The 24,859-nt window shown below is 33.0% G+C and overlaps 2 protein-coding genes across 4 annotated transcripts in view; one reads left to right on the plus strand and one right to left on the minus strand.

The window, feature by feature from the left end:
- The window catches only part of LOC128020233 (rho GTPase-activating protein 6), a 29,616-nt gene extending 18,194 nt beyond the window's left edge, over positions 1-11,422 (plus strand). Inside the window, exons 5-13 of the mRNA XM_052607012.1 lie at positions 924-1,119; positions 1,424-1,479; positions 2,218-2,368; positions 2,538-2,686; positions 4,714-4,893; positions 5,976-6,073; positions 7,074-7,237; positions 8,471-8,551; positions 9,603-11,422. Of these exons, the coding sequence (XP_052462972.1) occupies positions 924-1,119; positions 1,424-1,479; positions 2,218-2,368; positions 2,538-2,686; positions 4,714-4,893; positions 5,976-6,073; positions 7,074-7,237; positions 8,471-8,551; positions 9,603-9,940 (1,413 nt within the window). The 3' untranslated portion in view covers positions 9,941-11,422. The remainder of the gene's footprint in view (positions 1-923; positions 1,120-1,423; positions 1,480-2,217; positions 2,369-2,537; positions 2,687-4,713; positions 4,894-5,975; positions 6,074-7,073; positions 7,238-8,470; positions 8,552-9,602) is intronic.
- LOC128020240 (nuclear factor 7, ovary) overlaps positions 1-24,859 on the minus strand; it is a 257,606-nt gene that overhangs the window by 172,695 nt on the left and 60,052 nt on the right. The window lies entirely within an intron of this gene.

Below are 24,859 nucleotides of genomic sequence, written 5' to 3' on the forward strand. Positions count from 1 at the left end.
ATAAAATAAAGGTTTACTGAAATTGTATATATACAGTATATCTAAACTTTATTTCACCTAGTTTAAAATTATAATTTTTTTCCTTTTTTAAGTTGAATTACTAAAATAACAAAAAATATATATATATATAATTACAAAAACATTACTAAAGCTTTAACTAAAAGTACAGTACAGAGCCCTGCACATGACATGCAATAAAAAATAAATAAATTTTGCGCACAATTTACTAATTCCTTCCCTCAATGTACTAAAACGTGCACACGATTACTATTGCGTCCCCTCGATTAGATAAATAGTGCGCACAATTTATAATATACAATTTATCGAGTGAACGAAATAATAGTAATTGTAATAGTAATTGTGTGCACGTTTTAGTACATTGAGGGAACAAATTAGTAAATTGTGCGCAAAATTTATTTATTTTTTATTGCATGTCATGTGCGGGGTTCGGTAGTAAACTGAAAACGGAAAGTGTAAAAATAAAATTACATTTAAAATATTAACAAAAACTATCATAGTACAGTATATCAAAGATACTAACACATTTCTCACGTGAGAATGAATAGCTATAAATGTTATTATACACAATTTTAGTTACTTTACCTGTGTAAACTGTTGTTTAATGCTGTTTGAGATTAAAACAAAAAGGTATAATGTATCATTAGACCTCAAATTAAAGAAATCTAGAAATCTACTGAATTTGGTGTAAAAAAAAAAAAAAAAACTGATTGTCATTATGAACCAAAAAGTAAATATTTGCTTGATTTGTTCATGACAGTCAGGGATGATGATTAGTGTGATGTGTTTGTTGATTTTGCTGGAGATATTGAATAAATCAATGGTATTAATATGTTACAAAATGACCTTCTCAGCCAAAAGCGCTGTCAGAAGTTGTTCATGAACGCAGTGTTTTACTTCTGCAGGGCGGCGTGTCTGTGGACTGCATCACTGATCTGGACGACAGTCACTCGCGTCTCCTGGAGGCTCTTCAGCTCTCCACGCCTGTGGAGTCACACAGCGAGAAGAAGAAGACGAGCGACGCCAAGCTCAGCCTGAACCCCATCTACAGACAGGTGCCGCGCGTGCTGGACAGCTGCTGCCAACACCTGCAGAAATATGGTCAGTGCCTCCTCCTGTACATCCAGAGGTGCAATGAAACGTGTTTGAAGGAGCCCAGCAAATCTAAATTCACATCTGTCAGTTTGAGGTCATCTTTACGGTTTGATAAGCCCCGCCCCAACTTCCTGTTTTAATAGAGAGCGTCAACACAGGGAAAGAAACTTCTCCGTTTCTATTCCTTGGGGTCTTCAGAGTTCACAATAACAGCCGGACTAGTCTGAGCGTAGTCTAAACACAGTTTTAAGACTGTTTCCGTGCAGACGTTGACGTAACAGTGCCGGTTATTTGCTTTGCTTCTGTTAAGGTCTGCAGACGGTGGGCATTTTCCGGGTCGGAAGCTCCAAGAAAAGAGTTCGACAGGTGAGAAACAAATGTTTTATGCATTAGAAACAATATATTCTTTGTTTTTTACAAAATATATAATAACTATATTACATATTGAATGCAATGTAAAATCACGCTAAATGCATACTTTTTTTATAAATATATATATTTTGTTTTTTTATTTGTTAATTTTTTTACTGACACTAAAGGAAACCAGAATGCATTAAAGCAAAATATGATATTTAAAAAAATAAAAAAAAATAATAAAAAAATAATAATGATTATAATAATATGTCAGTAAAGGTAAATAAAATAAATAAATGCATAAATAATAAATAAATAAAATTGTTTTTTGCTCAGAATTATTTTATTTATTTGTTTATTTATTTTTGTATTGTGACATCAAGGTAAACCAATAAATCATTTAACTTTTTTTCAGTAAATATTGTTTTAATTTTTCAATTATTTGTTTAGTTAGTTGTCGTTTAGTATTTTTTTTTTACCATTAACTAATTGTTAGCCTTTTTCAGCCCGCTGCAGTTTCTTCACAAAGCTAATTTTGCTAAACTTTGTTCTAGAAAATGCTGTGGTGTACAAAAACCTTCCAAGAGGGTTAATTTCAATTAATCTGTGTGAATAGAAATTATTTTTTTAAATCCTCATGCATTAATGATCACAGTTTATACAACTTCATTGGTGGAAAAAGTATGTGAACCCTATAAAGACGAGCGTCGCTCCTCACGGTATTGACGGTGTGTTTGCTGTGATGTTCAGCTGCGTGAAGCGTTCGATCGGGGTGCTGAGGTTGTTCTGGACCAACGGCACAGTGTTCATGACGTGGCGGCGCTGCTCAAAGAGTTTCTGAGAGACATGCCTGATCCTCTATTGACCAGAGAACTGTACTCCGCATTTATCAGCTGCACGTGTAAGAAAAACAATGCACAGACAATCATACTTAAAGGAATAGTTCATCCAAAAATGAAAGTTTGTTTATCCTCAGGCCAGAGGATGAGCAGACAATTCGTTTAAAAAATCAACACTGTATTCTTCTCCATTCCACTCATCCTCTCTGTGCTTGGGATTTCTGCATGCAGCTCTAGATAAAGCAGATCAGCACATGGTCATACAGTTGCTCGTCTGTCTGCTTCCCGCCTGCAACAGCGACACCCTTCAGTGTTTACTTCACTTCCTGTCACACGTAGCCAATCACGCGGAGGATTCGCGGGACGCTGATGGAAACAAGGTGAGTCGTGTGGTTCATTTGTGATGATTTATACAATTAAGCAAAATTGTGGCAATTGCAATGTGTTTTATTTGTTTCATTTGTATTTGTAAAATTTTTATTTTTTTCATGTCCTGTGAATATAATTAAACTTCAAAAATATATTATTAAACGGAATAATTAAACGCAAGAAAACTTCAAGAAAAAACATAGTTAGGGGCCATACTTTTTGTTGAAAGTAGAATTACTTTCAAATTGAGCACTGTGTTTTTAAATTGGTATGTCATGTGTGATACGAAGAAAAAGATGGAAAGGTCAAATATGTCTATCTTGTGCATGTTTACATAGAAAAACAACAGAAAATGCAGCGCAGTTGAATGCAAAAACACTTTCTGTGTGAACAAGCCCTTATTCACTGTAAAAACTGATAAATAAATAAAACCCAGATTTTTTAGTACAGTATGTTTTACTATTCCAGTCTTTCTACTTCAAAATAATACATTTAATTCAATGTGTTATTTGCCATTTCTTTGTAATTATTTTTAAACAAATTGTAAACTAAATATTAAACAAAACAAAAAAAATATGGCGGTGAAACAATTTCCACTCAAATTTCTAGTAAAATTCATAAAATAAAAATTAATTAGGCAAGGCAAGTTTGTATATAGCAAAAAAAAAAAAAAAAAACAGATGCATAAGAAAAAAAACAGCATGCATATAAAACAACTATGAAGCAGATAAAAAAAAATATATAAAAAAAACATTATTTAGGTTATATTAAATTGTTATAATTATAAATAAAAATACAATAACAAATCAATTGCAAGGGGAATTACATTTTTACAGTAATCCTAAAAGACATTGTGAAATTTTCTCATTCTCATTTCTCATTTTTAAGTCATTTAGTGAAATCTTAATGTTTTATGCCTTTATTTGATTACCACTTTCTTTGATAGTAAATATGTATTAAATCATTAAAGCTGATTTAATTGGTTTTTGATTATTAAAGAACAGAATCAGAAAAAAAACATTACATTTGAGTGAAGAATAAAATGACTAAAAATTGATTTAAAATGTATTAAGGAACAAATATGCATAAAATACAGGATGCATACAAGTAACATTGAATTAAACATGGAAATATGAGGAAGAAAAACTGAAATTGTATTTTCTCATAAAACATACTTTTAAAAATTAATCTCAATCAATCAATCATTAACTCTTTCATGTGTAAATTATTTAATAAAAACAAGTGTTAAGAAAACATGTTATTTCTTCTTGACTACACCTGACTGTTTGCTTGAAATTATTTCTCCTCTGTTTGGAAAAATCACCCTTTTAAGCAAAATACATAACTACAGAGATGATGTCAAATATTATCAATCAGCTAAACTGAGGTATGATTTTTTTTAGCTTGTGTGTGTAAAGAGGATGGATGGAAAGTAAAGTAACTCACAGATGGATAACAGCTTGTTACTTCAGCAGGAATCCGATGACATAAAGCAGTGATCTCATTCATCAGTCATTTAGTGCTCATAAGAACAATCACAATGTTCCCCAAAGCTGCTTCCAATAGAAATCCAACACGACTGCTGGAGAAACTGTTTGTTTGTTTATCTTTAGAAGTTCTTTAAAGTTTGATATAATTTAAATGCATGATGAAAAATCCCCCCCCCCCCCCCACACACACATATGTCATGAAGTGCAAAATTAGCTATATAGACCAAAACCACTATTTGTACCAGGCTGTAAACACAATGTTTTGTCTGTAGTAAAGTTGGGCATTTTACCAATGGGAGTCTATGGGACTGACTCCCTTTAAGAGCCAGCATCTGGTGGCCAGTCGATGAATAGCAGTTTTAGTCACTTTCTTGTTGGTTTCACGAGGTTGCTGCTTGGTATTTACCTTCTGTGTAATGCGCGGATCAGTGGGCGGGGCTACAAAATTAGGAGGCGGAGTCTGTTCGCTACACGAATGGTAGTAAATGATGACATAATTTGTGTTTTTGCCTGAATTATCCATTGTTTGGGCTTCTGCTCTACTTTAGGTGATTGGTAATAAGATGACGGCACTGAACCTGGCCACCATATTTGGGCCGAACCTCCTGCACAAGCAGAAGAGCTCAGAGAAGGAGTTCAGCGTTGAGAGTTCGGCTCGGATGGAAGACAGCGCCGCCATCATCAGCGTCGTCCAGCACATGATCGACACGCACCAGTCCCTCTTCATGGTACGAACCGTCCCATTACATAACACAGGAAAAATGCACAACGAGGCCCTCTGCCGACATTATGTGCTCAGCCAAAGAAAATACAACAATAAAAATAAATCACTACTTCTATGCATGTTTGTTATGGCAGTTTTATGAAAGTGCTTGAGATCTAGTTTATGCTGCTCAGCGCTGGATCACTGAGGTCACTGAAATGCTCTGCTTTTCCAGCACAGTCCTCAGGCATGTCCAAAAAAGGCCTGCTTAGATGTTTTGGACCATTTTAATTTGAATAAAGGATAAGTGTGCTGGCAGAATAAAAACATGCAAAATGAAAAAAACAGTTATATTTATTATGGTCCACAATTTCCTTTAAAGGAGTATTATTGTACATGTTATTATTATTATTATTATTATTATTATTATTATTATTATTATATTTATTTATTTATTTATTAACTTATTTATGTGTTTGTATTTATTTTTTTAATTTAATTTCACATTTATTTATTTATCTCTTTTATTATTGTCCCAATGTTATTAATCATAATTAAGTAATAATATAATTTTACTGGTTTAATTAAATATTTAATATGATATTTATATAAATAATTACATATTTATGTTTTTAAATATCGTATTTTTCACACACACGTATTTTTCACACGTATTTTTTTTGGCCCTGAGAATTTAATCATAGAAACATTTTTTAGACAAATTATATCTGGATTAGCTTAATTTCGGGAAATGTTTGTCTTTCCATTTCTGAAGAAGTTTTATTTATGTCATAGATCAAGCTTTTTTTATTTTTTTAATCTCAAATGATGAAGGAAAGTTTGGTTCCTAAATGTTATGAGCTCGTTAAAGTCACCTGTAAGTGATTTTGAGCCGGCTGTGCATTGGTTTGACTCTCTTAATGTGTTCTAAATGTAAAACGATCGTATTCCTTGTAAAGAGTTTGATAGCCACCAAACCTAAAGCACGTGACTGTGCTTTAAACCTATACGTGAGTGGTTTGATTGGCCCCAGCTGTGTTTTGTCCGTGACTCCAGAGGTTTGATAAGACTCCTGAAGGAACGTGTTGATCTGATTTGTCGCGGCAGATCTCGGCGGAGCTGCAGAACGAGCTTCTGCTGAGTTTGTTGGACACGGACAGTGATGTGGTGGATTATCTGCTGAGGAGGAAAACACCACAGTGTGAGTAAGTGAGTTTTGTGTCTCTTCTGAACACCACCATCTTCCACATGACAGATTAAAACATCCAGCTGCACGACACAACTGTTGATTACTCTTCAATAGACAATAATTGTACAGTAAGAATGAATCAGACTGCATTATATTATATTATATTATATTATATTATATTATATTATATTATATTATATTATATTATAATAATTAAGTATTAATTTTCACAGCATTACAGTAAACAAAATGGGCCATATTTATATATATATATATATATATATATATATATATATATATTTTATATATTTTATATATTTTATATTTTATATTGTATTGTATAGAATTCCAAGTAAAATACAACAAATAAAGGTTATAAAACAAAAAAAAACAAAATAAAAACTGAATAATTTTAGTATATTACAAACATATTAATATTATTCATTTTTAGGTTATTACAATACATAATTTAGGCGTATTTTATTTTCATTTTCTATTATTTTATTTACTATTCCAAGTAAAAAAAAAGAGAGAAAAAAAAGTAAATAATAATATATATATATATATATATATATATATATATATATTTTTTTTTTTTTTTTTTTTACTTTTTTTCTCTCTTTTTTTACTTGGAATAGTATAATATAGTATATATAATTTTAAAGCTTTTTTTTTACTTGGAATTGTATGCAATACAATTGTTTACAATATTACATTATATTATATTATATTTGAAAATATAAAAATTATATTCATTTTAATCATTTAATATGAATTTTCACAGCACTACAGTAAATCTTTTGGACCCATATTATTATCTTTGTTATTATATTATAAATAAGAGTAAGTGCAGTTTAATTGAGATTAATTGGAATGCACAATGAAAAGACATGGTTGTTGAAAATAGCTAAAAATGGAGTTATCTGTTTTTGCAAATGAACTCTTCAGATGATTCCTAGTGAAGTAGTAACACTGCTCTGTGAGGTTTGTGAATGATGTCCCGCTGTGTCCTGCAGAGACGTGAAGAGCTCCAGTGGAGAAATCTCTCCGTACGATAACAACTCTCCGGTGCTCTCCGAGTGGTTTCATCCATCAGCACCGGAGGATCACAGGCCCTCAGATGCTCTCGATAGGACCAACACAGTGAACTTCTGCCTCTCACCCTCACAAGCCGGCACCGGTGCGTTTATTCACTGATGAAGACACATGATTGAAATGCACTACAGTAAGCAGGAACTCAGGTGTCATGCAATTAGAGCTCAACTTCTGAATCACACAAGAGCTTCTCAGTTCATTTAATAGAGTTTGTTGTTTGAATTGTACTAGTGATACTGGGTAAAAAACAGGGTCATTTTTTAGGGTTTTTATAATTCAGAGAAAATCCTTCATCACTTGAAATGAAATATATTTTAACTGACAGAAGATAAAATATTAAAAGCTTTAAATTAATATAATTTCAGTTAGTTGCCAAGATAATAATTTTACAGTTTAGTTTCAATAACTACACATTTTATTAACTTTATGTTCCATTGTGACAATTTACCCCATATAACCTAAGACACTGGGGCATGTTGTCACAAAAAGTCAAACTTCTTCCTCTTGGAAAAAAGGTGGAAATTTTAATAAAAGACATAAAAGAATGACATAAAAGAGTAATTATTTTTTAGGGTGGGTCAAGCCAAGGGTGGGTTATTAATAGTTAACCAAAACTTGAGGCATAAAAAAACCATTTATTTCCATTAGATCACAAGAAAACCTTTTATTTTTATTTATTTTTAATTTAAACTTATACTAAAATAGCTAAAACTTAAATAAAAATGTATTAAAAAAATTAATAGACATAAAGAATTCATAAAAATGACAAAAACACAACAACATTATTAATTATAAATAATTATATGAATATTATTAATTTTCACAGTATTACAGTTTAATTTAATTATTAATTTACAGTAAAAAAAAATTAAATATGGGACTATTTATTGCAATTTTATATTATCACACAATTCCAATAAATAAATAGAGTATAAAAAACAAAGTACGCAGAGATAGTCAGTAATACTAAATCAAACTGCATTATATTATGTTAAATTATACTAAAATTACAAATTTTCACAGCACTAAAGTAAATAATATGGGCCTATTGTATCATAATTGTTCTTATTTTAGAATAAAAAAATATTATTTTAATGCAAAATGAAATCGTAAATCAAACAGACTAAAATCACACTGGCTCAAAGTAATATTCTAATGAATATTTAATAATACATATATTTATTTATTTACTGAATTTATCACAGCACAAAATCTGATGGCTTTCTCCTGCATTCATGTGATGCTCCCTTATAAATGTGTTGAAATGATGTTTTGTGAGTGTTTTCTGTGTCAGTAATGAATATTCTCGTCTCCTCAGGGGAAACAGTACATGATAAGGCTCATATCTGGCGAACACGACAGGCTCTTCTGTCAGGACTTCATGACAAACTCCTCACAGGTACGAGATAAAACACACGTCAGTCAGAGGAATAACTGATACATATACAGCATTCATAAAGAACACTAAATTTCACTACTTCTGTCAAAAAAACTATGCATGTCAGCTTTAGTACTTTTGAAAGAGCACCACATACTTGTATTCTGTATTGTGCATTACATGCTGTATTGGATGTTGATTTCAATAATGCATCAATAAATGTTGAAATTAATATTAACTACAGTAGTTAACTAATGTTAATTAATGAATCTTATTGTAAAGTGCTACCAAGATATGCTTTGATATCAATATTTATTACTGTTTTTAAATGGTCATGAGTATCCTTACTGCTGGAAATTCATTATTTTTAAATCTACATTTGTGTGATGAATTGTTGAAGTTTTTCATTACGGTCTCAAAAACATTTATAAATTTTGTCGCCCTAAATGTTTGTCTAAAAAGTTAATTACGATGACTTTTAAGAAGATTGTTTGCAAGAATTTTAATGTATTCGAAAAATGTTACTCAGACTAAATAAATTTGTTTTAATTGCATAAAAGTTCACTTTCAGATGAAAAAAGTGATGTATTTTTGGATGATGCAGTGTGCATTTAAGATGTTACGTGAACTGTGCATGCTGTTTTTGAAAAGAGAATAACAGTCATCAAACAGCAAAAAAAAAAAAAAAAAAAAACTATAGCAGTAACTATGTAATTTATTCATGGTGCATTGCATGCTGGGAATTCACAAAAGTCTTCAGAAAAGTTTCAAGAAAAAAATTAAAAACTCGGAAAGTTTCATAAACTGGAAAATATGTAGTTGCTTTTTTTTTTACTATTAGTGTGTGTGTGAGGCTAAAAACATTTACAAAAGTTTTGACACTAATTTACCTCCATAGATAATGTTACAAAAGTATTTTTTTGCACCAAATGACACTCAATATTTCCCTGTGGTCAGAATGACCAGAACATGTAACGTATCATTTAAATGGTTGTATCTCTTAAAAAAATAATAGTTAACAATCTGGAATAAATAAATGATGTCTATTTTGAGATGTGTTCCTGTCCTTCAGGTTCAGATGGACACCTGTATAAACGCGCCTCCTCTGAAGTCTTCTGCTATGATGACAGCGACACGAAACCTGTGCATGAGACGCAAGTGTCCCGTACTATTGTCCCTGCTGAATGTAAAGCGAGCCTGCATCCAATAGCATCGAGCCACTGGACTGCATTTGACCAATCAGAGGAGGCGTCCGCAGCTCCCGCCAAACCAGACGACAGACTTCCTGCCGTGTCCATGCAGCCACGTGTCACTTCCTGTCAGCATCCAGACTGGCCGACAGAGAAGTGGCAAATATGGCAACTCCTGTCATCAGACAGCATCGACACACTTCCAGAGACTATGGTGTGAAACACAGAGTTTAAAGGGACCCTACACACAAAAATTAATTTACTGTCATCAAAAGAACATTGGACTTTCAGTTAAATGAGGCATTTCTCAAAATGTTTTCGTTTATGCTCCAACGAAGAAAGAAAGCTATACAGGTTTGGAACGAGTGAAGGATTATAATTTAACGGTGAACTGTCCCTTTAAGAGCCTTTTAATTTGCGAGTGAGTTGTATTTGAATGACAGGAAGCACAACAAAATGTTTTCAGATGATTTTATTGGTATTAAAATTTTGGATGAATATTTCACACTTTGCGATCATTATGGTTTTATTTTATTTTTGACAGAAATTGATATTTTTATTAATCAAGGATGAATTTTATAACGAAGCCAATTATAATGTTACGATATATTTATATTTCAAATAAATGCTGTTCTTTTCAACTTTCTATTCATCTGTGAATCTTGAAAAAAATGTGTTTTGGCTTCCACAAAAATATTAAATGTTTTCAGAATTGATAATAATCAGAAATGTTTCTTGTGCAGTAAATCATCATATTATTCTGATTTCTGAAGATCATGTGACACTGAACACTGGAGGAATGATGCTGAAAATACAGCGGAGCATCACAGGAATAAATTACACTTTAACATATATTTATGTAGAAAACCCTCATTTTAAATTGTAATAATATTTAAAAATTGTTAATGTATTTTTGAACAAATAAATGCATCCTTGATGAGCAGAAGATGACTTTTCGAAAACCATATGTCGAGTGCATGACGTTCATTGGTAATTATAAGAAATCATTAAATAAATTATTAAAAACTGATCTTTTAGCAGTTATATGAATCTGTTTGAACATAATTTTAATTCTACTTGCACAGATTGTAAATCAAATTGTAATTCTATTCAGTTCTATTCAGTAATTCAATAATTCTGGTTCAGTTCCATCCAGTAGTTCGGACGATTTTAAACACAACGAACTAGGGGTGTAACGATACGCGTATTCGTATTGAACCGTTCGGTACGACGCTTTCGGTTCGGTACGCGGTACGCATTATGTATACCGAACGGTTCGTTGGAGTAATTAATTATATTTGAAAAAAAAAAAAAAAAGAGAGAGAAAGAAATATAATGATATGCGTTCAACAAGGTAGCCCAATAACCCAAACAACGTAACAGGCAACGCCCCTGACACTCCCGAAGAAGAAAAAAACACCATCTTATATGTTTATGTTAGGCTACTCAGCAGGCGCTCGCTCACTCAGTACGCGCTGAAGGCTCGTTGCAAAATAGCCAATGCGTTTAACAGACTAGAAATGAGAAGATCCCCCAATAACCAACAGGTCTGGTGTTTGGGTGCACTTTGGATTCCCTTTAAGCTATAATGGTGATGGCAAGAGAGTGGTGGATAAAAAAACAACAGTATGTCGCATCTGCAACATGACAGGGTACACCAGCGGGATTACAAAAAAAAAAAAAAAAAAAAAAACAGCGGGAATATCTGGGATATATGCGTCAGTACTATCTGGGAAAAGACGAAAAAAAGGAGAAACATGCACGCAGCAAACTATCCCTGCAGCATTTAGAAACTATAGCTTACAGGGAATCCAACCCAAACACCAGACCTGTTGGTTATTTTAGGATCTTATATTTCTGGTCTGTTAAAGGCATTCGACATTTTGCAACGAGCCTTCAGCGCGTGCTGAGTGAGCGAGCGCCTTAGGGGCCGTTCACATATCGTGCCTAAAAACGCATGGAAAACGCTAAGCGCGTCTTTCTCCTCCTTTCCAAAGCGCTCGGGCAGAAGCGCTCCTGAGGCGTCTGTCTTTGCTAAGCAACAATGACGTGCTCTCTCCATGAGACGCGGAAATTTCAGCGAAGGATAAATGGATTTGCAGCTCTAAAAATCGCTTGCAGTAGCTCTGCTACTGAATTTATTTCAAAATTGCAATCCATATACAACTATGATCAGCTGTTCCTTCATCTTGGCTGAGCTGTCAACGTTGTTACGGGAAAGGATGAAGCTGATTGGTTGGTTCTTGTCACATGACCCGCGGTGCGCTTGCGGCATTCTGAAAAGTTGAGATGTTTTTACATTTTGCTGTATCTAAAACGTACCGAACCGAACCGAACCGTGACATCAGTGTATCGTATCGAACCGAACCGTGAATTTTGTGAACCGTTACACCCCTACAACGAACCCTTGCACTTACAGAGATTCAAAGGTTTTTTTTTTTTTTTTTTTTTGGCTTCATCTGTTAATAATGCATGATATTTTCTTCCATTAATCAGTTGGATGTGTGACATCATCACAGGTAACGAGCATGTCAGATTAATTAAACAGTGTTGCAAACATACAGAATGTAAAATCTATTTATTTATTAATGTTATTTATTAAATTAGCCACTAGTATGTTACCTCTGTGTATAATGTCTATACATAGTGATTTATTTCAGAGTTAGTTTGCTGCCTCAGTATTGCTTTATCTGCATAAAATCAATCTGATTTCTTCACTAAATTCATATATCCTTGTCATGCTAAAATCAAAATGACTCTAAAGTCTTGTTCCTTCGTTCTGTTGCCTGTGATTCAGTGGTGCACAATATTCTGAAGAAAAAAAATCATTATAAAAAAAAAAAAACATTTTTTACAGTATATATATATATATATATATATATATATATATATATATATATATATATATATATATATATATATTCAGCAAATTATCGTTTTTGGGTGAACTATTCCTTTAAATTGCAATCACGTTCTTTATATGAGTTTATACTGTACATTCATTTAGTACTTAATTATTTTCTCTGTCAGTGTTCTTTTTGATATTTGTGGTATTTGTACAGCCAAGAGCAATGTTGATCATTTAATAATTATTTTCAGCCCAATATTAGGAAAAAAGACCAATCTACGGAGCATTTTCATGATGTTTATCGTGTTTGTTTTCAACATGCAGTTCATTGTCTTATGCAGTGAATATCAGCGAGAGCCTTAGACTGGGTTTTGGGATTATGCTTTCATGTTTTTTGTTTTCAGAAACTCAATAAACTGAATGTCTCTCAAAGTCTATTTGTGTAGCATGCAGGATTTATTTGTATTCCTCATTTCAGTGTTATATTACTACTGCCATAGTATATTAAATTAGTTTTTATTTTTATTTGTTATTTATTTTATTCTTGTCATTACTAGTTATTTTGTTTTTAAATCTATTTTTTTAAATTAATTTTAGTCATTTTTGTGCAACTTAAAGTCAATGAAAATGAGAAACGTCGCTTTGGCAAATAGCAGCGATAAAATACATTTAAGGTGTTTTATATATATATAAATGCTGTTTAAAAATGAAATCTATGTTATCATGCTAAGGATCTGACTGAAAGCTGGTGACTCCACAGTAGAGACAGACTGCATGTTTTCAACAATGTTTCACCTGTATGAGAAAAACATACAGAGAATCACTTAAGACACTTTGCTGTAGACCCATTCCACATAATAATATTCATTAAAACTGTATGTTAACACGTACGAGCTTGCTGTATGAATCTGTGAGTAGGCTACAGTTTACAAATCCACTGGAATTCAACATTTGAACCAGAAAGACACAGTTTACATTTGACTAAAAGGATTTTGTCTTTATGGTCAACTAAATAATGAGCATATTTCCATTTTGAGAAACTCGTGTTGCTCTCGGATTGACTCGTCATGACTGCCGCACATACTTGAATAAACGGAAACACGCCACAGTGCGTCTTCATGTTTACAGTGGTTGGCATCCACCAATCCTACAATGCGTCTGCAAGGTTAGCCTGCACTTTTTAAAAGTAACGGACAATGAACCTTATGGTAACAGTAACGGAGTTAATTTATTTAAAAAGTAATGTGTTACAGTATTAGTTACTGTCAAAAGAACTGATTTATTGCGAACTCCGAAGCCCTGATCAAATGATTCGCGAAACGCGATTTGGAGTCCCGATCTGAATCAAATGTTTTGCAAATCCGCTCCGAAATGTGATTCAGCAGGAGACTCCTATCCATTCAGAATGAGTCACTGTTCTTCAGATGTACTACAAATGAAGAGATGTTTACTGTAAATATTGTGTGTGTTTATGCTCGTCAGCTTCCTTCAGCTTTGTATTTAGTCCATTGTTTTGGTTTCCCACGAGCATGAAAACACATTTTTATTCCCTCCTAACAGGAAGTTAGAAACAATCAAGTGAACTGATGAAGTAAGGTTCACGGCGAGGCTTTTGGCCAATCTTTGATCTGTATTAAGACCTACGATGACACACACACACACACACACACACACACACACATACACATACACAGACACATGTATATATAATAACTTATATGTAAAGCAAATTAGTAAACATTATTAATATAGCGATTATATATTAATCATATTTTTAGTATGTTTTATAAATATGAAATTGCAGATGTGATATGTAAATATAGCAAATAGTAAATTGGTAAGAAATTTTATTTTTATTTGTTTGTTTATACAATGTATTTATTTAATTATTCATTCAGTGACCCTCTACCTTTAATGCATGATAAACACCATCTTGAACATTCTTCATACGCAGCAATTTAAGGGGAAAATATTGGTAAGATATGATATTATACTGTAGTTTTCCTGTAGTTTATTTATTCATTATATTTCATGGTGTATCCTATATTTACACATCAGTTACACTGTTTCTCGTATTTTACAGTATTTATGAAGTGTGGCTGCACATGCTTTATAACAGACATTTATTATGTTCTAAGGTATGTTAATTTCTGTTTACTTTGATTTTCACTGATTACATTTACAATTTTATTGTTATTTTGGAGCTGATTCAAATCAATATACATTTTACTGAGAAGCAAAGAGAGAGAGAGAGAGAGAAAACTGATATCTGAAACATGTATCCAAATTTCTCTTAAAAAAAGATTAAAATATCTGCCAGAGCAGTCAGAAATTATTAAATCAGCAGTCATTAAAAATGGAGAACAAGAAAAATACGGAGTGAGAAAATTATTATTATTATTATTTTTCAGATTTACTTACTGTGTATGTAGCTGTAAAGCTGTTGGGAGAGTTCTTAGATGAAGCACTAGAGGGAGACACAAGAGTTGAGTTCAGTCACACAGATTCAACATTTAACACAACAGGAAAGCACAGAACAGATAATATTATGCTCTAAACCGAGTTTATACGCTAAAGTCAAAGTAAAGAGCTTTTCATATTGTGGATTGAAACTCAAATATATCCCGATTTTCCCTTCTGAGAATGATGTCTGTTTTCCTTGCCCCTTACTCCACTTTCCTCAAGCTCACAGGGGAGTTTTCTCAGCCTTGAGATGGAAGGATTTTGACTTTTTCACTTTTTGTTGTTGTTGTTGTTTTGCAGTAATGTCCTGTTGCAAATATAGCCTTTACTTCAGTAATTCTGTAGCGAAAGAAACAAAATGCATGAATTTCTCCAACCCAGTGGACCTGACAGACATGTGGAGCTCACTGCTGCTCATCAAAACGCTTATAAATCATACAGAATTAGTTTTTTTTTTTTTTTTGAGAAAGTAAAATGCACAAGAGAGAGAAACGCTTCTTTCCTGCTGAAACGAGTGGGATTCCCCTCGTCTGTCACATGTGTTTCAGTTTATGATCCCAGTCTGCAGCATAGCTGTGAATGTGACAGTGTTTCAGTGATCTACGGCTGAACCGACAGAGGAGCATCCGCTCTGGTGCATGATTCATGACAGATTCTGTCTGCTGCTGCGTGATGATCAGACGCTGGCCTGTCAATCAAACATATTCAGCCAGAAAAAGATTGATTTCATTCTCAATTGACTGGATCTTTAAAAGTGGGCGTTACCAGAATGATAGAGGGGCGGAGCTGATAGAATGAGTGGTTGTTAACTGAAGTTGTTATGCAGTTAAAGATATTTATAATGTTACAAAATATATAAATAATTATATTTAAGCTCAGTTAGAATTTTTTAGTAGAAAGAACAATAATAATAATATTTTTGAATTGATAATTATATTTGGTTCAGTACAATGTTAAATTATAATAATAATAAATATTACATGTATACATTTATAATTATATTTAGGGTCAGTAAGAATTTTAGTAGTAGTAATAATATCAATAATAATAGTCATAATATCATCATTAATGAAGGTTTAGTTGCATGTGGTTATTTGCTTGCAACTCTGTGACACACACACACACACACACATGCTCTCTCTCTCACACACACACATACACTCACACACACACACAGATCTGTGAGCCTCTGGTTTAGAGTCGCTGATCTAAAGCACTCACATATTTTCTCTTCACTGACATTAAAACATTTCTGTAAACTCGTCATCAAGTTCATGCATGTCTGTTTTGCAACTATTAAAAACACATTTATGTCTATCATTTAAACGCAGAGCAACCAAACTCTACAGAGAATCATAGCAACCCACTGCAGCATAAACACACACACACACACACACACACACACACACACACACACACACACTTCCCAGGCATCTGCAGGCAGAATGGAAATAATTACAGCATCAAGAGGATCTTTGATTTCACCCCAGAATCTGCTTCTGGATGTTTTTGCTTTGATTTCTTTCAGGGATGACGAAACGATTTCTTCCTGCTCTGCATTTTATTGTAAAAGTTAGAATTTTAATCCAAAAAGTTAATAATTTTGTTGGTGTGTTTTTTGTTCATTTATTAGCTCCCTTTCGAAAGGGAACTCCACGCTGCGTCCTCTAGAGGGCGCTTTGGGAATCTGTCAGTGTCGCCTGCGCCTGAAGCATGACTGAAATAACGACAATGAACTTGACATTTGCAGGCGGAAGCATATGACATAAGCAAATGAGCATCTGTGGATAAAAAGTGTTTTTTCACCAGTTCCTGGTGCTCTCAACAGAGCTCTGTGGAGCTGCTCAGACAGAACTTTAGTATGAAGGCTCTATTGTGAGCCTCACTAGTGTGTAGCGTTTAGTAGTCAGGTCTCCTCTCGTTTTAGAGAGTCGTTATGTTGAGACCTCTACTCTTAAGAGCTCCTCAACAAGGTTGGGTGTTGTTAGGCTTCCTCTCGTTTAAGATAATTATTCCGTTGAAGCCACCGCTCCTTATAGCTCCACTTAGACCGCACTATTGGTTTGCAGGCTCCTTTTTTGTGAGCATTGCTAACTGTCTTTAGCGCTGAGTGTTTGCTTCCTCTCAGTTGTTACGCTGAGGCCTCCACTCTCAAGAGCGTTGAGCGACAGGCTTCCTCTCATTTTAGAGAGTCATCCCACTGAAGCCTTTGCTCTTCAGAGCTCCATCATTGGCAGTGTTATGAGTTTTTAGGCTCTTTCTTTGAGCCTCGCTAACTGCGTCTGCCACTGAGTGAGGCCAGGTCTCCTCTCGGTTTAGAGAGTCGTTATACTGAGACCTCCACTCTTAAGAGCTCCTCTACCAGAGTTGAGCGTTGTTGAAACAGTTACCTAAGCACTTATCCCTCAGCATGGTGGCGTTGGTACACCGTTCCCAAAGCACCCTCTAGAGGACGCAGCGTGGAGTTCCCTTTCGAAAGGGAACGTCTCAGGTTACGCATGTAACCATGGATCCCTGAGAATAGGGAACGAGACGCTGCGTCTCTGTGCCATGCTTCGACACCATGCCATGTTTCCTCAGACAAAAAAAGAGGATGATATCTACCTGAGAAGTTTTTATCTGTTTTTTTTTTTTTTTAGTTAGTACTAAATGAAAAAGAGAAATGTTACTTTGACAACTAGTAAGTTACGTTTAAGGTATTTTATATTTTATTATATATTCTTTTTTTGTTGTTGTTGTTGTTTTTTAAGTTAACTTTTATTTTATGGAAAGTAACAGAACTGACCCCACCCCCCACCCACCCACGATTTCAGTTTTTGTCGAACAGCCACAATTACGACGAACATTGTCCCCCTTCCCAAAAAGAGCCCCCGCCCATTATATATATTTAAATATATATATATATAAACCAATCTATAATTTTATTTAAAAAAACAACAGTGTTTATTTTATTGATTTATTCTTTAATGTAATTAACCCTGCGTTGACCGTCTGCAGGGCATCTGTGAGCGACTCATTCAAACACACACAGATGGATGATAATTATGCGGAGTGGCAGAAAGGTGCCTTGATAAAAGCAGGAACGTTTCTTCATTGGCTTTGAGAAAGCAGGGAAATTCCTGGGAATGTTTCAGCGGCTCCTGCTGCTGTTTATAGCTCGCACTGAACCCAAACCACCAAATGTTCTCCAGCAGGACTTTACAGAGATCCATCAACATGCTGAGGATTCAGAAAAACAAGTGTGTGCAAAGCATTCGCTCTGTTCATCTAGATCCCCAACATACAGCTAAAAACAGATGAACAAACAACAACACAAACAATGTGACATTCTTAGTCTATGAATGATATGATAGTGGGAAAACAAAGACATCTGCATCTTCAGTTTTATACACTACCAGTCAAAACTTTGGAATATTTATTTATTTATTTAAAAGTAAACTCTTTCACTCACCAAGGCTGCATTTATTTGATTAAAATATTTACAGTAAAAACTGCAATATTATGAAATATTGTTACAATTTAAATTAGTTTTCTATGTGATTATCATTTATTTCTGTGTTCAAAGCTGATTTTCCAACATCGTTACTTCAGTTTTCAATTTTAAATTGTAATAATATTTTTATATATATATATATATAATTTAAAATAATTGTGATTAATCATTTTATAGCACTAAAATATGTGTGTGTGTGTGTGTGTACTCTTAATTGATATAATTCTAATAATAATAATTTTAATGTATTATTATTAAAATAATTAAATAATAAAAAAATATATTCTTATTCATTAATACGTTTTATTTTTAATATAATTGATTATATTGAATAATGAAGAGAAATACATGAGATGATGCATTTCATAGTTATTTTCTGACACATCATTTCAAAATAATAATAATAATAATAATGAAAAAATAATACATTTCATATTATTTATTTATTGATAGTACTAGAGCCATATTCATATGGACACAGCTATAACAATTCTTAACAGGGTGCAGATTATGAACAACACAAGTCTTGATGAGATGTTGACCGAGGTGTGTAGTGTTGGAGTAATGTGTGTGTTGTTCTGGAAGGCCGCTGCGCTCCTGTGTGAACCTGTCTGAAACACACCCAGATAATAACACCACAGACAGACGGCAGGAAAACAGTGTTTCTCTCAGGTGTTCATCAGGAGCTGTGGCTTCCTTACCTTCGTCTTCATCGTCTTCGTCATCTTCACCATCATCTTCATCATCATCATGGGGAAGCAGGTAAGACTCCAGCCTCTTATGAAGGAAATATAATGTGGGATCGTTTCATATTCAATTACAAAGTTTAACGATGCAAAAGAGCAACCTCCTCGTGAATACAGCTCTGTTGTCTTTCAGATGTTTTCTAGAAGCAATATGCATTCAGCCCAAATCATGAGCATGTTTTTATGATCATCTTTCTGCAGTGCTGGTTTGGTTTTTCTCAAGTGCACTTAATTCACACCAAACGTGAGCGTCTGTGTTCAGAGGAACAGGACTGTTACTGTGTCCAAACCCAGAGCATGTTCGGCATTAGAGCTGATGTTTGTGATAAAGTCATCGAGGAGGTCTGAAATCAGGATGAGATCAGAGACATGACACTCAAAGACTTCACACCGTAGCAAATGCATTATAAACATTATAAACTATACAGCCAGCAGATATTTCTCTTAGCTTTTTTTAATTAAAGCATCATTTACAGTAACAACATACAGAATGCATGTGTGTATATACTATATATATATATATATATATATAGTTACGGTAAACACACAAAAAAAATATATAAAATAAAATTAGTTAAAAATGCTGTTTATAATCATATGATTTCTATAATTCTAATTCATTATGTAAATTATATATATTTTTTGTTTTATTGAGATTTACATTATATTATTTATTGTATTACAATTATTTATCAATGGTATTAATTGTTTTATTTTATTAAATATATATATATATATATATATATATATATATATATATATATATATATATATATATATATATATATATATATACATAATTAATTTTTTTAATTGGGTTTGCTATGTAGTATATATATATTAATTAAATTATTTATTTAATAATGCAATGTAAGTGTGTGTGTGTGTGTGTGTGTGTGTGTGTGTGTGTGTGTGTGTGTGCGTATATTAAATCTGAATATATAAACTAAAAATGTTAATATATAGTTATAACCATGGAAATATAGCTACAAATGTGAATATATAGAAGTACATCTGAATATGTAAATGTAAATACATTATTATATTATATATATATATATATATATATATATATATATATATATATATATAGTGCTCCTCAGAACTGGGGAAGTTGTCAAGCTGAATTGGAAAGAGCCGCTCACTTTCTCTTCAGAAATGGGAAAGTCTAGTTGTGTCTGTAACATGAATGTTTTATTGGAGGTCAGATTTAGGCAGACTTGTGCTCGCCTCTAGTGGTGCTCTTCATGCTGATGGAGTGTGACGGCCGTGGCTTGTGTGTGTCACGAATGATTCTGAAGGGTGTTCAATGTGCAGAGTCATATCGTGATTCCTGTCCAATCACAGGAGGCTCTGCAGATGAGTGACAAGTAAAGCGACCAATCACAGCTCACTCTGCTCTCACAGTTCATAACAGACTGATGTAGAACAAACTCACAGTGATGGTGGGAGACAGGCCTCTTTTTTATTCTAAGAGCAGAAGAAAGAGTTATTTTTTTCCTCACAGCTGAACGAGCGGCTCTTAATTCATCTGACATCTCCTGCTAATTATACAACAGCCAAGAGCCAGACAGAGAATTAGCATGCATTATCTCTCAGACTCTTTCAGAACACATTGCAAAAAAGTGTATACATCAGTCGTAATTAAAATATGTTTTTTTATAGTTTATTTTTGAGTATCATTTACTGTACCAATATAGTAGTTAGAGTAAACTCAAAAATAAAATACATTTAAAATATCTAAAATAGCATGCAATTAATTTTTCCATTACACATTTTATAAATATTATGTGTGTAAATGTTACTTTAAAATCTGTAAATAATTGCATATATATACACATATATAGTTGAATTTTAAAATATGTCAACAATTGCACACTAAGCATAAAATATATTATACTATATAAATATTGTGTATTTTTATTGATATATAGAAATATATCTTGCACAGAAAGCACTGCAATTAATTGTACAAGTATGAGGTCTTTATGTGGTGAGGTCAGTGAGCAATGCTGACAAGTAATGTACAACAGAAAATAAATCATTTTTGTACAGTGTATTTTCATGCTAATTGTTAGAGTATGTTTACGGGAGCATCATCTTACACTTGGCATGACACAAGCTCTACAGAGATCATTGGTGAGTGTTTCTCGTGTGGATCAGCGGTTCATTCACAGAGCACTGCTCAGGTCCGGGCCGCTCTGTGTTTGTTCTGGCTGATGATCTCTCTAGTGAAGTGCTTCGGCCTCGTCACACATTAGGGGTCTTTTGTTGTGAGAGACGGGAGGCGTGCGAGGCTGACAGTGTGTCCCTGCGTGCAGTAACACATGATGATGAAGATGATGCATGCTTCACGCTCACATGAGCACACGGCAAACACACATACAGCAGAGCTTCATTGTGCTTCATGTGCGTCTGTCTGGACACCATCTCTGTTCAGTTTGTTATAGCACAGTTCATGAGATCTGAATAGAGAACTATATCTAGTTTTGAAGTTTGCATTGCATTTTAAAAAAGAAGTGATTATTTATTTACAGGGCTCCCGTGCTTTTGGAAAAGCAGGAAAAATTGTGATTTGTAGGGTCTGGAAAATATTTTCAAATTATCATTTTAGTAAGAATATATGCATTTTATTTACAGAATTATTTTTCTACTAATACTCATGTTTTTGAAGTGACTAAGGTAAAAAAAAAAAACATAAATAAAAAAAAAAAGTATTTTTGAGTGCAATTATTTTTAAACTGTAAAAATATATATATATATATATTGTGTGGTTTAAACTTAATGAAAGAAATTTAAAAGGAAAAGAAAAAATGAATGTAATCAAGATCCTCTGGAAAAAAAAAACGTATCTAATATAGATAAGGAAAGGTTACAGAAATTAATCTAATATAATATTAGAAAAATTATGAAATATAGATATATAAATAAATATTTTAAAAATACTTAAATGTAATTTACAGTAAAAAATAAAATATATATATATATATGTTTACAATATGATGTTGCCTAATGGTAAACATGCAGATATATATTAATTAATTATTAACTTTCTTTAAACTCACAAACCCACTGCAGTTCTTACATTAAGGGAAACTTTTGTTTTATCAGACTTTTTATACATTTATGATGTTGATATCAGAAATGGAATACATTTTCTTTCTCTTTCTCTTTCTCTTTCTCTTTGTTTTTTTTTTTTTTAATCAAAATGGTACATTTAATGGTCATTTTAAAAGAAGTTAGATAAAAAGAAATGCATTTAGTTCTCATTCGTGGACGAAAACTAAATTATTAACTAACTGTAACTTAATACAATTTTGTCCAAATGACTGTTTTTGGCAAGTGACCTCGTAAGCAAACTCTTAAATGAGTTAAATGGTCCTAAATGAGGTGAAGCGTTGGGAGACACGTGGATGTGCGTCAGGTTTTACAGACACAGCGCTGCTTTAGAGTGAAACCTGCTGCAGTCTGTCATCGATGGAAGAACAGAAATCACTCACTGATCTTCACCGATTAACTTTCGTAGCTTGAATTAAGCTTTGTTTCATTAAAAGGCTCCAGAATACAGCAGCCAAGCAACCATCCAAAACTCTTTACAGTAAACATTTTCAAACTCCACAGGACTTTTATAAAGTTGATGCAAAATCCACTGAAGTTTGCAAATGAAGGAAGTTTGTCTGGTGATGAAGCGTCCCTGAGAGAGGATCATGTCGTATTGACATCAGCTGTGTTCAGTGGAGGACTGTGTGCTCATCTCATTCACTGCTCCAGGAACAAATACTGAGCATTATTCATTTAGCACGGTTGAGTTATACATCAGAGGACGGACCTGAGCGTCTCAGATCAACAGGAAATCTTCACTTAGGCGCTGAGCTTGTATAAGTGAACGTCAAAAAGCCATTTAGAGCAAATGTGACAGAAATCTGCACCCAAAAACATTCAGACCTGAATTTAAGTGTTTATGTATTTGAACTGAATGAAAATGTGCTGCATTAAAATGTGCGTGCATTTGCATTACACAGTCTATACATAAACAAATTAACAAATTTAATGTGGTCCATATTTGTCAGGCATGCATGAATGAAACAGGTAAGATTTTTGTAATAATACTAATAAACTGAACATGTTTGAAATACACAATAACCATGTCAATATATATTTAAAAATGTGTTTCAAGGGAAAATAAATACATTTAAACATGGTATAAAAAATATAGATATATGTTATTTTTATATATATATATTTTTATATATCTGTTTTTGAGATATTGAATATATTAAACAAATATATGTATAATTTTTTTAAAATATATATATATTTTAAATGGCCAAAATGTATTGGTATTGTTTCAGAATATATATTTTTTTGCCATATGAACATGTTTATATATTTATCAACAATAAATAAAATTTGCATCAATCTCATATTTAACTCAATATTGTTTATTCATATTTTATGCTTAATTGAATTAATTTAATTGTTTTCATAATAAACAGATTTATGCTGATTTTAGCAATTTTAATAAATGCATGAAAACAATAATAATAATAATAATAATAATAATAATAATAATAATAATAATAATAATAATAATAATAATAATAATAATAATAATAATGGATGAATGATTTATTTATAAAAATAAAAAAAAATGAATGCAGAAATCTGACCGGGTTCATTTATGTATCACAGACAAATGTGCATCACGTTATGTTTCATAGCCTGTTTATGTTAAAACTGTGTAAACTAAATTGATTTTACATGCAATTAAAATACACAAATCTTGAATTTAGGCATCGACTCTGTTGTGGATGAACATTCTGGGAACAAACTGGTTTAAAAAGCCCAATTGAGCCCCATGATTTCCTGAGAGACTTCATGCTGTCAGGTCCTTCTAACCTTGTTTTAATACTTTTGTCCTCATCAGCAAGTGTCTGTGACCCCTCTCCACTTTGAGTATCAGTTTCGCTGGACGACTGGGAGGACATTTACCTCCAATGTGTCTAGATACAAAACTGCAAAGACAAAAGCTCAGGGCTTGAAGGAAGGCGTTTGGACTGGGATCTGGCTTCTTCACCGCATAGCGCTGGAGGGGAAATATCACATTTATCATCTGGTTCTTAAGGTGCTCTCGTGCAAACGCTGGATCTCAGACCGGTGAGGAGCGATTGTTTGTTGCTCTGCGCTGGTTGGGATTCATTGGGTGATTGTTTGATATTCTGTCCGCTGAAGATGACTAATCATTAAACTGTTCGAGGGCTGTTTTCTGTCTATTTTCTGCTCAGGGTTTGTTTTAAACCTCTGAATCGAAAGTATTAAACGGATGCGATTAATTCAGCCTGGACTGTAGTCTTCATGCAAACTTTGTTTTGCAGACAATTTTAGGCTTATAGTTGTACTACTATGTATTTATGTATTTTCATGCAAACCTTTGTTTTGCACTTGATTTCAGTATTGGATGGGCTACCATTTGTTTGTTTTTATTTTTATTTACATGCAGACAATTTTAGTCTTAGTGGTACCAACCATTTATTTATTTATTTACACGAAATCTTCATTTAAACTTTGTTTTGCACTTAATTTTACTCT

Source organism: Carassius gibelio, chromosome A9 (assembly GCF_023724105.1).
Source record: "Carassius gibelio isolate Cgi1373 ecotype wild population from Czech Republic chromosome A9, carGib1.2-hapl.c, whole genome shotgun sequence".
Lineage (NCBI taxonomy): Eukaryota > Metazoa > Chordata > Actinopteri > Cypriniformes > Cyprinidae > Carassius > Carassius gibelio.